The 15675-nt window shown below is 38.0% G+C and overlaps 1 protein-coding gene across 16 annotated transcripts in view; it reads left to right on the top strand.

Moving 5' to 3' along the window:
* Positions 1-15675, top strand: part of EML4 (EMAP like 4) — a 158639-nt gene that overhangs the window by 104759 nt on the left and 38205 nt on the right. For 14 of the 16 annotated variants that reach the window (XM_083828848.1, XM_083828851.1, XM_083828846.1 and 11 more), the window contains 3 exons: positions 796-924; positions 4635-4660; positions 5138-5170. In XM_083828848.1, coding sequence (XP_083684974.1) covers positions 796-924; positions 4635-4660; positions 5138-5170 — 188 coding nt within the window. The remainder of the gene's footprint in view (positions 1-795; positions 925-4634; positions 4661-5137; positions 5171-15675) is intronic. The other 2 variants (XM_083828850.1, XM_083828855.1) reach the window with 1 other exon arrangement.

Below are 15675 nucleotides of genomic sequence, written 5' to 3'. Positions count from 1 at the left end.
CAAAAAGCATTTCGGATGGGATGAAGTGTAACGCTGTTAGCAGGACAGATGCAGACTAAGTCAGTTGGCTGAGTAATATGGCCTTGATCACGTTTGAATGTTTTCCCTGCTTTAAAATGAGTATGAAACTAATGAACTAGTGACTGCAAAGCTTTTCAGGTTGCCATTAGTGTAAATTGGCTACAATGAGATTGCTGAAAAACTACATCAGAATTCATTGATTTGTCTATAACATTGGACAAAATCTAGCCTGCCTTATTCATGTAAGATGTTTGCAGACATTTTTGAAAAAGATTGAAGCGATAAATGTGATTTAGAAGATTTTATCTGAAAAAAAATAAAATTAAATCATAGTGTGATAGAACTGTTCCACCACAGAAATTAGTGTTTTAAAGCTGATGAACAGTTAATCAGTGAAAAAAAAATCTACTTTTTTTCTAGGTGATTTTTATAAACTTATTCTTTAAGGCTAATACATTATAGCCTCTTTTTTCCCTTTTGGTAATTTGTTAGCTTCATTTGTAATGAAGTAGAGAGATTTTTTGTTCAAGCCTTTATGTAAGAGCATGTGAAAATGGAAAGGCATGGATAAAACATTTGGCAACTGTCTTGCTCCATTGTTTTCATTCATCCCATTAGAACTTTTTGACTAATCTTTTTTTCCTGTTTCATGCTTCAGCTTGAAGGAAGACCTAGCTCTGCTTTTGTCTACTGCTGCTTGTTGGTTGCATACCCATTCCAGTTATTGTTATCTTATTAACTTGTCATGCTAAAATATATTTTTTTTTCTTCTAGCATAAAGAGATCCTTGACTGCTGAAAAACCTCACAGTGCTTGGGAGGGCTCGGATGACAGTCGTAACAAGCTGCTGAGAGTAGCATCAACATCTAAATTAATATCGAAAGTGGCAAAGAATGCAGACAAGTATGTATAGTTTGGTGCATAAAAGTGAGTGAACTTTAGAGTCAAATTATTGTGAAACTGCATAATTTCAGTGAACTTAAATAAGCATATGCAAAGACCACTTGCATCGTTGTTTTCGCCATGAGTAATTACTTGCATAATCTGTAAGCGTGGCACTCCAGATGCCTGTGGAATCTTAAAATCATTACAAAATGTGAATGTGGGGTGTGAGTGTAAATATATTTTAATATTGCTTATTTGGGTTAGCAGAATTATGTGTTATGAATTGTTATTTATGGCTTAATGCCACTGTTGTGAAGTTCCCAACCAGTCTTTTGCTGATTAAAAATTATTTGAAAATGCTGGTATATTTCCTTGAAATTAATCTACTGGATTTGACATGTGTGTTTCTAAAGTAGATTGTAATTGTAAAAGAAATGTTTGTGATTTCAGAAAGGTCTCTCAAATGAACTGTTTAACAGATTTCTGCTTGCAGTTTCTAGATGACAGGCAGGGATTTTCTTTTCAGCTTAATCTCCAGTGTGCCAACGTTTTCCTTCTGTTACTTCTATCTTTCTAAAAGAGTTTAATTCTATTTGAATAATAAAGTGTTGCAGTGTTTTTCTAGACCCACCTTACAGCTGTTGTCGATAATTTGTACAAATGAGCTGATTTTGACACAGTGACTGTGCACATGCTTGCTTTCCTGGGTTACTGTCCCAGTGAACCCAAGTGTCACCAAACTTCATAGTAGAGCTGAAGAAACCAACAATGTTTGGCTATTTCATTAAGCTCATTGATGAGGCATAGAGCACCGTGTCTCCACAATATTAATGAGAAGGGTGTTATGTAGTTCTGGAGGAGTGAGCCTGGAGGGTGCTAGGCCCCGTGCTAGGCCAACGAGTGCTGAGCTGAGACCAGGGCCTCCCCTGCTGTGCTCTGCACAACCTGTCCTGAGTCAGCAGTGGGATGCTGCTCCTGACAAAAAGTATACCTGGATATCCAATATAAACCATCACATATATAAATCAAAATGACCTTTTGTGAGAGTAGTGATAGGTGGCAATAGTTTGTCACTTTTTAGCTGTTACATTATATTTTCTCCGCAGAGGAAAGCCCCATTTCCTCAGCCCTTCCACATAGGTGATGCTCTGTAGCCCTCTTGTGCTCTTCTTCAGCAGCGGGTTTTCTCAGTTTGTGGTCTCCAGCAGGGGCCTCACGAGGGAAGAACAGCTCAGAGCAGTTACTTCCACATTTCTGTCAGCACAGACAGGAGTTTGCTTTTTGCTCTAACTTCGCATTGTTGACCCCTGCTGTGACCCACTTTTTATCCTCGATGCTCGTTGCCACTTGGGCTTCCTGTTTCACATTTGCACGCGTGGTTTCCTTCTTGACTTTTGTTGAAATTTTGATCGCTTTGTTGAAGTTGTTGTGCTGGCTTTTAGGCTGAGCCCTCTCCTGTTTGCTGAGATCCTTCTGAGTTCTGAGCTTGCCCCAAAAGTGCTGCCAGCTTCTCCAGCTGGATGTCCTTGCAGATCTTATACATCCGCTCGTTAATCTTCAGATTGTCATTAACTGGAGCAAGACAGGACTACCTGAAAGCCCCTCCCACTATGACAAATAAAACTCTTCAGGCCGTTCGGATTAATTTCCATGATGGTGTCTGTAGTGCTCTCCTGAGCTTGCGTGTAAGTCAAACACATACTTACTCAAGAGTGGTGCAAGTACATTCCTTCTTCCCTAGGAATGGGAAGAACAAAAACTTAATAAATTAATCTTGGGTGTGGATATCGGCACATTTACTAAAAGCTTTATGCCTAGCTTGAAGAGCTCTCCAGCGCACTGAAGTGCTGTGTGCGAGGAATTATGGGTTGCATATTTTGCAAGTACTTCTTTTCCTGTTGTAATTGTTTTTCACTGCTGGAATTTAAAAGCCCTTTGGCAATTTCAATTACAGCAGGACACTTCTAGATAATTTTTAGGAATGAAAATCCCTCTGTCTTGATTTCTACTTTATCAAAGTTTCTTTTTCTGACTTTTGTTATCTTAATAAAATATCTTTCATGGTGTGTTATGCTTTAAATTTGTTAATAATGAAAAATACATTTTACTTTTATTCCCATTGTGTGTATTGGTTCAGGCAAGGTCAAAATAGGTGCCTTATTTCATTTTCCTGCAATTCTACTTTTTCTCTGAAAGACTTTAATTGCCACCCTTCTACAGTCTCTACTTAGAGCAAATAGGGTATCTAACAAAAGAGTGGATGAGGAAACATTAGGATTAATTACTGTCAGAGAAAGTTACCTGTTCACAATATGAAGCTGTTGTATCTGAAAGTATTGGGCAAAAATGAAGCTTCCAACATTGTTAATTGCAGACTATTGAATTGAAGACTGGGTATTGCACACTGTATTGTGTACCGTGTTCTTATGCTCAAATTTATAGTAAAAACAGAATTTGCATTCAAAACCACATATTAATACTCATTTCTTAGTCAGATCCTGCATGCCTGATTTCCAACAGAATCAGTTGTGTTGTGCAAAGGCATATTGATATATTGCATTTAGAGTTCTCAATTAAGAAAAGTTGGCCTAATCTGCCTAAAGTTACCCGACTCTTATGCAAGGGAGTAGAACTCAGCCCCTATTGTGGGCCCCAGGACAGAAATGTTTTACATATGCTTTGCGCTACCAGCCCAGGATATGGACTTTGTTTAGCAAGCTCAGTCTTTAAGCCAGCACTGAGCTGTAAATCAGTCTGATAAAGCCACAAGAAGTAACAGGGTTCCCACGGCAGCCCATCATTCAGTGTTTTTCAGGCAAAATAGGGAATCCAGCTTTAATTTGTCATTTGGCAGCATGGTGAAGGTTGATTGTACCAATAGCCAGAGATGACTTTCCTCATGCATATGCCTTGACCCTTTGTCACTGTTACAAAAATGTGACCTCCATCCAGCTAAAAATACTGGATGCCACTCATACCTTCCTGCTGAATTTCAAATGAATTCAATTTTTTTTTTTTTTATGCAATACATTCTCCCATCAAGGAGTGTTATTCTGATAAGAAGTAGCTCTGATACTGGAAATTACTATTTCTTCCCTCTTCACAAAAAAGATCTGAGGTTTTTCGTGAATAGTTCATTCCTGATTCTGGCAAGAAGAGACATCTGAACTGCACTCCTTAAGAAGACTTTGTGTTATATATCCAGTAATGCTGCATGGATCCATTTTAAATGAAATTGCAACTTGCTTACATTTAATCCACATGTCCAACAGGGTTAATTCCTAGAAAGTTTTGTGGTGTTGTATGTGGACAGCTTATTTTGACAGGTGTTAAATGCTTTGCATGCAGTCCTGAGGGTGTTTGGCAGCTTAAAACATTTGGTTATTACACGTTTGTTCTCTCAAAATGGAATTTTCTGCGCGCAAGGAATACAGCTGCCATAATTTGTTTTAAAAAGCTTTTTAGTTTTTGTTATCACAGTAGTTCTTAGGAACCCCTGCCCTAGTGCCAAAGACATTAAGTGACTTAACAGATACAGAGACCTGAGTAAAATAATGTGTGTGTAAAAATGTTCTGTGTTCATCAAGATTAGTTATATAGCATCGTATAGTACAGTTAAACTGTACACAGACTCTGAGATTGCAAAATGGAATAATATATAAAATTAGATGATATGGGTTTCATAATTATTTCACAGAATAACGATATTATTTTGAATTTTTCCCCAGGCACAAAGATGTCATCGTCAGCCAAGGTAAATAAAAATATTTACTTTTAAATACTGGATGAAGATGAAAAGATTTGTCTTTGACTGAATAGTATTTCCTGTAAATAAATACACTGGGAAGATGGTTATGAAATGAGGATATAGAGCTAAAATTGCATTAATAACTACTCCAAGAATTGCTCTTTCCAGATCTTTTACAAGACTTTTATAAAGATCTTTGAAATTATGGAGAATGCCTCACCATATTGGATCTTTAGGAAGGATGGAAAATTTTGGTGGGAGGTAGAAGGATTTATTTTACTTTTATGGGTTTAAAAAAAAAAAAAGCTTTTTAGCTTTTTTGATTATTTCCCTTATATTTTTGTTTGTGTACATGCGTAAATGGAGAGAGGTTATGAAAGTAAAACTTCTAAGTTTTGAACTATATGCCAGTCTTCATCCAAGCAGGTTAGAGTGAGAATTTAGAAATAGTTTTAAGATATTTTATTTCTGTCCCATAACCAGCAAAAATGTCAACTCGTGAAAAAAACAGCCAAGGTAAGATTTAAGCTATGCCCGTTGGTCGCTTTCTGATTTAGCGCTCTCGTGATTCTTTTAGTTGGCTTTTCACCATCAAAGAGCATCAGTGCATGATCTCTAAAAATCTTTGAGCATTTAAATGAAATATACTTAGGGACATGGTTTAGTGGGTAATATTGGCGGTAGGGGTACGGTTGGACCAGATGATCTTGGAGGTCTTTTCCAACCTTAATGATTCTATAACTCTATATTTCAACTTAATATTGAAACACATTACAATGTGCATATGTATAGGGTGGATTATTGGGGTAGTCTAAAATAAATTAGTACATACATACTTTCCTCAAGAGAGGAATGCGTGTTCAAATAAGGTTCTAGAAGTCTTGCATTGTTGCCTAAGATATCAGAATATTAAGAACTGCCAACTAAAAGATTTGTTTTATCTCAGCTTTCTGTCTTGCCAATATTACAACATACACACACTGATGAGAAAAGAACAGAGACTGAAGTCTTTAATATAGTTTCCTAACATGAGAAATGAGTCTCTCCTAAAGTGTTTGTCTTTGCACCGATCAATCTTGCATTCTGTGGCTACCTGCTACTGCTGGCTTGTTCAGACAAGAATAGGAGTGGTCTCCCTGAATATGGTGGAACATGGCAACAAAAGAAATGTACTTCTTGTGTCGCAAAACTACTCTGCTTTTATGTCCTGCAAACTGTACTGAAGCATGCAGTTTCAAAACTAAAGCATGTTATCCAAATGCATGCTGTGCACAACATATATACACAGAGGTTCTGTCTCATACTTTTTGCTGCTAGTTAACAGATCTGTAGTCTCCAAATTCTGTGCTGTAAGCAAGATTACATTACATTTTGATTACTTTTGATCTTTGGATTTTCTTTAAAAAAAAAAAACAAACTCAAATTTTTGGAAGCTAACATATGAATTGTAATGAGCAAAAATCAATTGGATCCAATAACTTTTTTTTTTTCTAATTTACAGAGAAATTACAGATTTAAAAATATTCTAAATTGATTTTTATCAGAAACATCATTTGAAAAGATTAGGGGTAAAAAGGGATGCATAAGCTTCAGGAACAACAAACTGTTGCTTTATGCCAGGGATCTTTATGCCAGCTGTAGAAGAGTATATATGTGCAGCAGTGGTTACTGTAAAAAGAAAGCTAGTTGCAGTAGCATCCAGATCAGCTGCAATTTAGGTTTGCAAGAATTAATCAAAATTTTAAATTAAAAATGCCCTTTCTACCAAACTCAACTTTTCACAATACCAAATTGCATACAGCTAAAATGCCTTTAATACTAATTCTTTCCTTACAATGTGCTTGTACAATTCTGTGTGTCCCACCAAGAACAGGCTGTCTTTTGGTTCTCGCCTCCTGGTGGCTCTAACTTATGTGGCCTCAATGTTTCCCTGCTATCTATTACATTGCTGCAGAGGATGTGAGCTTTCACTGAATGATGAACGGGTGCCTTTCCACATGTGTCATGCCTTAGTCTGTTCTGAGCCTGGCTGGTATGAAAGAAGAAGATGATGTGGATGAGTGGCCTTATGTATAACGGAGATGGGGAGAAATTCTTGTCACAGTAAATGCATTTACTAACATTTTAAAAACATGTAGTGTCAGGACATCATTCTGCCTTTAACTCTGGCAAAGTTGCAATTAGGATTCTACCTACAAAGGCTTTTTTTGATTGATTGTTTTTTTAATATGGGCCAACGAATGTATTTTATATGACAGCTCTGTGTGTGTGTGTATTTTATGACAGCTTTTTCTATGTGCCTGTGTTGGGTTGTGTGTTAGGTTTTGTTTTGTTTACTACTACAGAAGTAACCACCTGCTAGCTAACCTGTTAGTATAGTTGCAGAGAGTTTTTTCCCTACCTTTCTCCAGTATCAGCTTAGAAATAACTCAGCCAGTTCTCTGCAGTGCAACATCCTGGGCAGGTGGGTTTAGTCTATTTTCTACTAGATAGTTTTCCTATAAATATCCAATTACCATTTGCAATTTGACCCAGCTGATCAGAAAGAGTTGCTCAGACAATTAACATGGTTTCTGAAGGTAGATCCTTTGCAGCTGGACAGAGTTGTCTTGAGCAGGATAGGATGGCAGGTAGCCTTTGCTGATGCTGTTTCTGCAGGACCTCCACATTCTGCAACCCAAAGGCAAGAAAAGCTGCTCTAACACTCCTTTGTGGCTTGTCAGCTTTTGCCTCTAAAGGTGAGCAGTCTTCAGCACGCTGTTAATTAAGAGAAAGCAATTCCCCTGGGCTGTACATGAACCACTGCATATGCCCTCAGCACACGCCTCCTGCGCTAATGATTGTGTCAAAGCACTTCCTAGCAGTTGCGTGAAGGGGTCTCTGGGGAGGGCTGCTGGTGTGCAAACTGCTGGGCTTCAAAGCAAATCTACAAAAAAGTACTTCGATGTCTTTATGCAAACACAAATTATCATAGCAGAAGACATTTGCATGGAATAATGGGATGGAAGATGACTATTCTGTGTTGCTATGAACATCCTGGAATCACTTTTGCTTTTTTTTCTGCTTTTCTTTTTGAAATGTATGACTACAGTAGAGTGCCACAAAATTTAGCAGAATGCGTTTTTACACAGTTCTCAGAATCTTATTTATCTGGCATCATAAAATGGTGCAATATTATCTGTGTCACGAACATCTGTGTATGTTCAGTGTGATTCCTATTGAAGTATTAGCTATGAAAAGGAAAGGCATGAGGAGAAAGTGAGATTTAATCTTAGGTGAGCTTCAATAGATGAAGGGCATTAGTTATGTCTGAATCTGCTGCAGCATGGAGTCCCACAGAGCGTGTACTGCAGGTGTTGCAAGTGAACATCACCAAGACCTGGGCACTTCTCTCTTCCTGCCAGCAGCCACAGCCTTGGGGACCACAGCCTGCAGCTGCCTCGTGGGCAATCACTTGAGAGTTTCTTCTACGTAGCAGCATGCTGAGGCCATGTGTGTTACTGGTATTGGTCACATACCTTCTGTTGCAGCACCCGATTTTGCTCCCTCGGTGCCTCTCTCTCTCACGTGGGTTGAGCTGCACCTGCTCCACATTAAGGTTAGTGCTGAGCTCTGTGCATCTGGGCTTATGCTGAAGCAGATGTAATGCAGGAACCCTTTTGTGATGCCAGTCCCATGAGCAAAGGATTAGAAACACTTCTTTACGTACGCTGGAGAGGTTTTTGGGTTTACTTTTTTTAGCTTATTTTTCAAGATTTGTTTGTTTATCCTTCCAAACCAGGACATTTTTTTGCAATAAAATCCAATACTAGGAGGTATTAAAATTCTGTAAAAATCCAATAAAGTTATGGATGGAACAAGCAGGTGCTTACTTAAAAGGACACTAATGAAAAACATTCACTGCATTCCTAAGTTTGTTTCTTTTTAGATTGTGCTTTATTAGTTTCCAGTGCTTTTTCTTCTGTTAGTTTTAACTGCGCTATAGTTCTAGCTTCCCAGAATGAGGCAATGATGAAGCCCACAATGGAAATATTTACCCTGCTGACAGTGTGTTCTGTTCACAGAGAGTGCAAAATCCAGTAGCTACTTCAGAACAGTTTTGCTATCAGTCAGACACATGGGTTTTCTGTCAGATGCTTGTTGAAGGTGTTCACGTATCTGAGGGCAAATAGATACCCAGTCTATCTCGTTATTATTGAGCTGCTGGCTCTCATGCAGGCACATTGCTTGTTATTAAAAACCATAGATATTGTCAGAAAAACAAATTTGCATTGAAGTATTTGGGAGTTTTTATCATTGGTTCCTGAAGAAGTCAGGATTTTATTTTTTAAGCAGGAGTCATTTAGATTCAGTTTTATTGAGAATATTTCTGTTCAGTATTGCTTTTTGTCAGACTTTTATTTTTACATAAAAAAGCTAGTTTACATTGCAATAATTCAAGTTTAATATTAAACGGTAACTGTTGTTACTATCTAGATTCTTAATGACACAGGCCTGAAAGCAGAAAGCTTCTGAGAGAGAAGCTATTTGTAGTATTAAAAAGCATATCTTCACTGGTCATGCAGCTAGAACGTGAAGACAGATTAATAAATTTACTCTGGATATGGTTGTTTATTGCATATTATTAGAGAGTTCTTCTTGGCCAAGCTAGTTGGAGATGTTTGAGGTTTTTCGTTTGCTTGTAATTTGCTTTGAGGTTAAGATTCAGATGATAAACACAAGTAGATCTGAGCTGCAGGTTTTGAGATGTGGGTTTTTGATTCATCAGTTCCTGTTGTTCTCCCATTGGCATTATTGAAAAATAGTCATTAATAGTTTGCAAGACAGGATCATATTAATGATTTTTTTAATAATTAAACTTAGATGAACAATTAATTTTATTTATCCACTATTTATCTACTAGGTGTATGTATGTATACGTACACATGCATACATAAGTAAAAAAGCAGCTGTATGCTCATTAGACTTCCTATTATGCGTAGCCTTGCTAGCCAAAGAGCAGTTAATTACAGCATAGACTTGCAGGGCTACCTCAGAGTCTGCCTAAGTAATGAGGAATAGTGATATAAAATTTGTTCTTCTAACATTTTCTCCAGTTTTCTTGTAAAAATCAGTAAGAGGTAGGGCATCTCACACCCTTCTAGGAAACTACTGTATGTTCCTTGATGATTTCATTTAGAGGCATGTTTTTTGTAGGTCAGGATTTTGGTTTAGTTATGTCACTCTTCAAATTTCTGAAGGATATAAAGATGCCTCCTGAATTGCTCTTTTCTGTAGATATTTCTTAGTTAATCTACAAAGATCTCTTTGATCTTTTTTCTCCTGTTTTTCAGTTCCCACTCATTTTCTGACTTATTTTCATCTGAAAACCTTCCATATTCCCCCAAGAATATGATTCACAAAGTAATAAATTGCTTAAGTGTAATTGCATGAGTCTTCCTGTTCTGACTTCATATAAGCACTGATTTCAACCTTTCAGATAGCTTGTATTGCCATATCTTGCATGTTTTACCAAGTTTCCCTGCATGCCAGGTAAATTCACTGGTTTACAGTGCCTGTCAGTGGAGATGCACTTGTTTGCTTGCAGATCAGGCAGGCTTCTCAGGTTCTCTCTCAGCAGCAGCACATTGTTTCATCAAGGTATTTATTCCTCTCTTTTCTAGCAGGCCATAAACTTTCAGAGAACCCTCAGTAGAGTAGATACTCTGGTTGCAAAAGTCTGTTTGCAGCCTGCTGGGACCTATTTGGCTTAGTGTTTACACTAATGAACTTAGCACAGGAAAGTAGGAGCATGGAGGAAATTTCACTGATGATGTGAAGCTGAGCAACCAAACTGATACGGTAGAGGCTGGCAGTTTAATACAGTAAGACCTAGATGTTCCTGAGCCCTGGATTAGTATAAGACAAAATTAAATTATTCAAAGTGCAGGATCACATATGCAGGAGTTGCTAGCAACATTTTAGCTGTAAAAGCCTGTTAGGTTGTCTGCCAAAATGAAACGATGAGGAAGAGGGCTCTAATGTGCTAGTTAATCATGCAAAGACTGAACCACTTACTATGAAAATATAAATGCAATCCCAGGATGTACCAGAAGTAATTCTAATAGAGACACACAGCCTTATGGAAAAAATAACGCATCAAAACGCTGGTAGGTTCTCCTCTGTAACACTGCATGCAGTTATTGCCACCCACATTCCTAAAAGGTAAATTTTGTGGCCACATGGTAACAGACTTAACGCTCGCCATGCAAAAGGACAGTTAAAGAACAGAATATTTTGACTTTTGCAAAAGGAAGGCTGTGAGGGAGAGCATGATTGTGGTTTTCATTCTCACCTGATGTACTTTTAGACAGCAGATACCTGTGCTGAAGTTAGCAGCCGTGCTACCACACAAAAAAGTAAACAGCCTGACCATGCTTTCTGAAGCGAGTGCTGGAGCACCCTGAGTGTAAAAACCAGAGCAGAGGAGATGGGGAGGGCACAAGGAGACATGTCATACAGGGTGGCACAGGGCTCATGTCACTGGCAGGGCTGGCCTTGGCTGTGGAGGCAGCTCCAGCTCCTGATGTGGCTTTGCAGAGCCTCGTGGGCTGACAGCACAGCTTTAGGTCTGCTCTCTCTGTGGAGTTGCAGGGCTCTGTCTTTGCATCGCTCTGCCTGAGCACCTTTGTGTGTTGGATCAAGCGTTCTTGCATCTTTGGGGCTGAGTTACTAATTTCCCCGCACCTCTGGGGATCCCACAGGGGCCCGTGTGGAGTCTGCTTGGTCCAGCACAGCAAGAGGGCTCCCATGTGAGGCTCATATGCCTGAGCTGAGCCTGTGAGCAAAAACTGGGAGCGCTGGTCCTCTGTCCCCTGGCACTTGTGCAAAGACATTGTTGAGGCTCCAGAGGTGAATTATTGCGGAGCCAAGCAGAGTCTGGCAAGGGCTGTGAATTTGAGCTCAAAGCTTCACAAAAGCAGCTCCAGCTGTTCCCAGTGAAGTGTTGGCCCTTGAAGCCAGAGTGCTGCATCCACGTGATGCGGCCTTTTGTAGCAGCTCCGTGCTTGAGCTGTTCTTTGTCTGGTGTGGATAATCCACAGCACCTGGGTGTGCTGCCTGCAGAGCTGTAACTGTGTTTTTTAGGTGCATTTGATCCATATTTGAAAGGATTTATGGGACATCTGTGGTTGCAGGTTGATTTATTGAGCACAAAGGTCATTTCAGGTGTCCTCTTCTGCTCCCCCTGCCCCCAAAATGCTTCTGCACATTGGGTAGAGGGGTCTGAACATCTTTTCATCTGGAGCAGAGAATTTTTAGTTTGATACCTGTCATTTTCAGGCTGCTGGATAAGAGAAGTGTTGGATTATTATTTTTTTTCCCTCAAAGTTCCTTATAACTTCTTTCTCTCCCCCTAATACCCACTTTCCCACATTTCTATTATGCGATGGCAAAGACCCTTTACTTCCAAAGGTGAAGTGAGGAAAAAAGAATCTGACATGGTGCTCTGTATCTGGAAATAGCGAGAATACAGTAAAGAAACAGTGTGATGCTCTTGAGTACACAGTTGAGCTGGTAGGATATGAAAGAGTTAAATCTCTGGTTTCCTTAACTTGCATTTACAAGAATTTGGCCTTAGGCAATTAGTTTCTGTTGAAGAATGGTTTTGTTGATATGCTGCCATCATCTCTAGAATTTCAAAAGATTTTTACATTAATATTATATCTGCCCTACAGGTTATTCTGAAGAAAGGAAATTTACAGTCTTAGACAAAAACCTTTCAGTGGGTTGTCTGTCTGCTTTTTTCATCCTCCTTCTTCTGTAGGGAGAGGCTTAATCAAGTTATACCTAATCTATGTCTCTCTAACAAGTGTGTTAAACATGTACGTTCAAAGGTAGTCTTGAATACACACAGCTAACTAATAAAAGCCAAAAATGTTCTTTCTTTAACAGGGCAGTTCAGAGAGCTGACTTGTATCTGACAGCACTGCAGTCTTTTCTCCAGGCTCCACAAGACCTCTTATCTTCTGACCAAAGACCTGACTAAATTCTTCTTAGACTCTCTTGTCCATAGGGTCCAACAGGTGCAACTGCCTCCATCCATACGCATTTCAGTTGCAGCTTGTCTCCGCTGTTCTAAGCAGCAATAAGAAATTTGAACCTAAATTCGGGGCATCATTTTGCACTGATCTTACAGAACTAGAAGTGCCAAGATGAGTGCTAAACTGAGAATTTGAATTGCAGAAGTGGGTGGTCTTTTTCAAATACCTTCAGGTTACATCATGTTTTAAGAGCAAGAGCACCAGATTTTAGCAGAAAGGCCGTTATTGATAGATTACCCTTGGGTTTGGTAAAAATTGTTTTCTTTATAAAATACATACTATAAAATATTTTCATGGAAAAAATGAGACATACTTCTAATTTGGAATAGTCATCTAAAAATTTCTGTCAGACTAGTTACAACACAGACTTTTCTTTTCTCAGCAATGTAATTAAGCAGTGCACATTTGGTAAAACAACTATTGTTTCTAAATTATCTACTGGGAAGTGATTTTCTTTGTTCTTTGTTCTTTGATATTTGATCTGAGGCAAGTTTTCTACTGTTGTCAATGGACAGACTTACAGGGTTCTTGTTCAAAGGATCTGTATTTGTTCTTAGAAAGAAATGGGACAACTGTTTTTCATCTTCTTTGTATTTGTTCCTTTGATACTTAAATGGCTCAACTTTCATTGTATTAATATCCAAAATAAGGAAAAACCTTTATGCTTGTGCTAGTTTTACCATGTTCCATTATTGCAATTTCTGCACAAGAAGTATTTCTTTTAGCATGTGATCGATCTATTTATTTCTTTTCAGTGGCTTTCAGTTTTATTTGGACTCTCACAGGGAAATTCACTTCTATTTCCTCCAGGGCAGAGTAAACCCACTACCAGGATCAAGAGAGATACAAAATTCAAGTAAAATTAGTTCTTGGTCTCGGAAGGTTTATTTAAGCATGCTAGAAGTAGAAAATGAGTCACACTAATCATATCCTTTAAGGCAGGGAACTCCATAAATTTGATAAACTGGGATCTACTTCATCAGTTAATTAAAAAAAAAAAAGTTTTATAGAAATCATTAAACCTCAAGAAATTAAAATTACTATGCACTAAGAGCAAAAAACAGAAAGGTTTTGATAAATTAAGCCTTCTGTTTTGTTAAATCTTCAGAGTAAATATTGTGCATGTGATAGAGTACTTTTAACTAGCTTGTGTTCAGGTACACGGATTCGTTGACCTAATTAAAAGCATTCCATTGGAATGAGTGAAATACTTGGAATGTAAATACAGTGTATGTTTCTAGTGTATATTTCTGTGCAACACTGTTTTGTATCTTTGGTACAGTAAAATAGTCACAGGTTTTTCCCCTCTCATTCTCTTCTGACTGTAGGTAAGACTTAAGAAAATATGTTTCTGTGATCTATTTCAAACTGAGAGAGGGTAGGGACCCTAGCTTAAGCTTGGTGAATATGTTTCTGATCTTAGTCACAACTTTGATTATTTATCAATCTTTACATCTTCTAAAATATTTTGATATGCAAGAGACTATTTTTGCTGTCATCACTGAAATTACCTGCTTTCTCTTGCCTTTTTAGATAATCCAAATTTGACATAAACTACTTGTGTTCAATCTAGAATTCAATCAGAATAAGTCTGAGTTTCACATAATTTCAATTTTAGATATTTCAGATGCAAAACATAGATTCCACATTCATACAATCTGTATAATAATCTTACAGCTTAATTCAGGAAATATTTACAAGCATTACCTGGACATTTACAGGACGTTTGTCTCATGTTTGTCTTTTGAAAGAAATATAAAAACAATTGTTTAAAGATCTTAATTTTAGAGCTCAATATTATTAATGTCAAATGTGATTAGATATTTCTTCATACTTTCGAGCTAATTCTCAACTATTCTAATCCAGTCTTAGTCAACTATTTATGCTTTGGTTTGAAACTCTTTAATTCTCTATGCTATGGTTTTCAAGTCCTTACTCCAAAAAATCAAATAGAAAGTTCAAGGTTCACAGCAGAGTATTATAATACTTAAGGTTTGTGATATTAGTTACATTAACAACGGATACTAGTCACTAAAGAAGCTGAAGTCTGATTTAAAAACAAACAAACAAAACACGATGCAAAATTAAAGAAATACTTGGATCCCTCTTAATTAGTGCTTTTTGAAATGCAGCTCCTGTGTCAGTAGAGTTGGAAGTGTTGGCACTAATTCTTGTTTATTTGAGGCCTGATTTAACTGTGTCACAACGCTGTGTTTGCTGCATGGGTGGAGTGTAAAGACCCTTAAAAGCCTTCAAAGGTTTTATTTGTGGGTGGGGTTTTTTTGGTCTTTTGAAGTTAGAAAAATCATTTCTGTCGTAGTGTGGAAGGAAAACTCTTGTAGGACAGGACCTCATATACTAGTTAGAGCTGTCCCTTAAATCTAGATGAGTTACCTTCCAGCGACTAGCTATCGTGTTTGACCAAGCCACTGAGCTACTCTGTAATTAGTTTTCTCTGGTGGAAAAAAAATCTGATGTTCATTGGAAAGGAACTTCTAAAGACTTGTAAAGTGTACAGGTGCCTCGATAAATGTGCATATTTTTTTGTCACAACTGAAGACAGTGTTAGAGCTGGAGTCATCTGTTGCATCCTTCCATCCTTTAGGATATGGAGCAATATGCAATGGGATACAATTTAAATGATTTTAATAAATTCATAATTCAGGTTATTTTATTAGTTAGTTCATAAATTTCAGATTGTATTAATCAGCAAAGCTTTTGATGCTTTTTCTTGCAGCATTCAAGTGTCTTAGTTGGGCTATTAGTTTGGATGAGTGGGCAGCTCAGAGGGTAAAAGACACAGTTGGATGGTTGGCCTCAGAGGTTGTGGGTTTTGGGGCCTGCTCTACCTTGTGGCCAGTAGGTAACAAGTGGAGTCTGCAGGGATCTGTCCTGAACCTGTCCCGTTAAACAACTTTTGCAGTGACCTGCAGCAGACAA

Source organism: Anser anser (genome assembly GCF_964211835.1).
Source record: "Anser anser genome assembly, chromosome: 3".
Classification (NCBI taxonomy): Eukaryota; Metazoa; Chordata; class Aves; order Anseriformes; family Anatidae; genus Anser; species Anser anser.
This window is presented reverse-complemented; position numbering and strand designations above follow the sequence as displayed.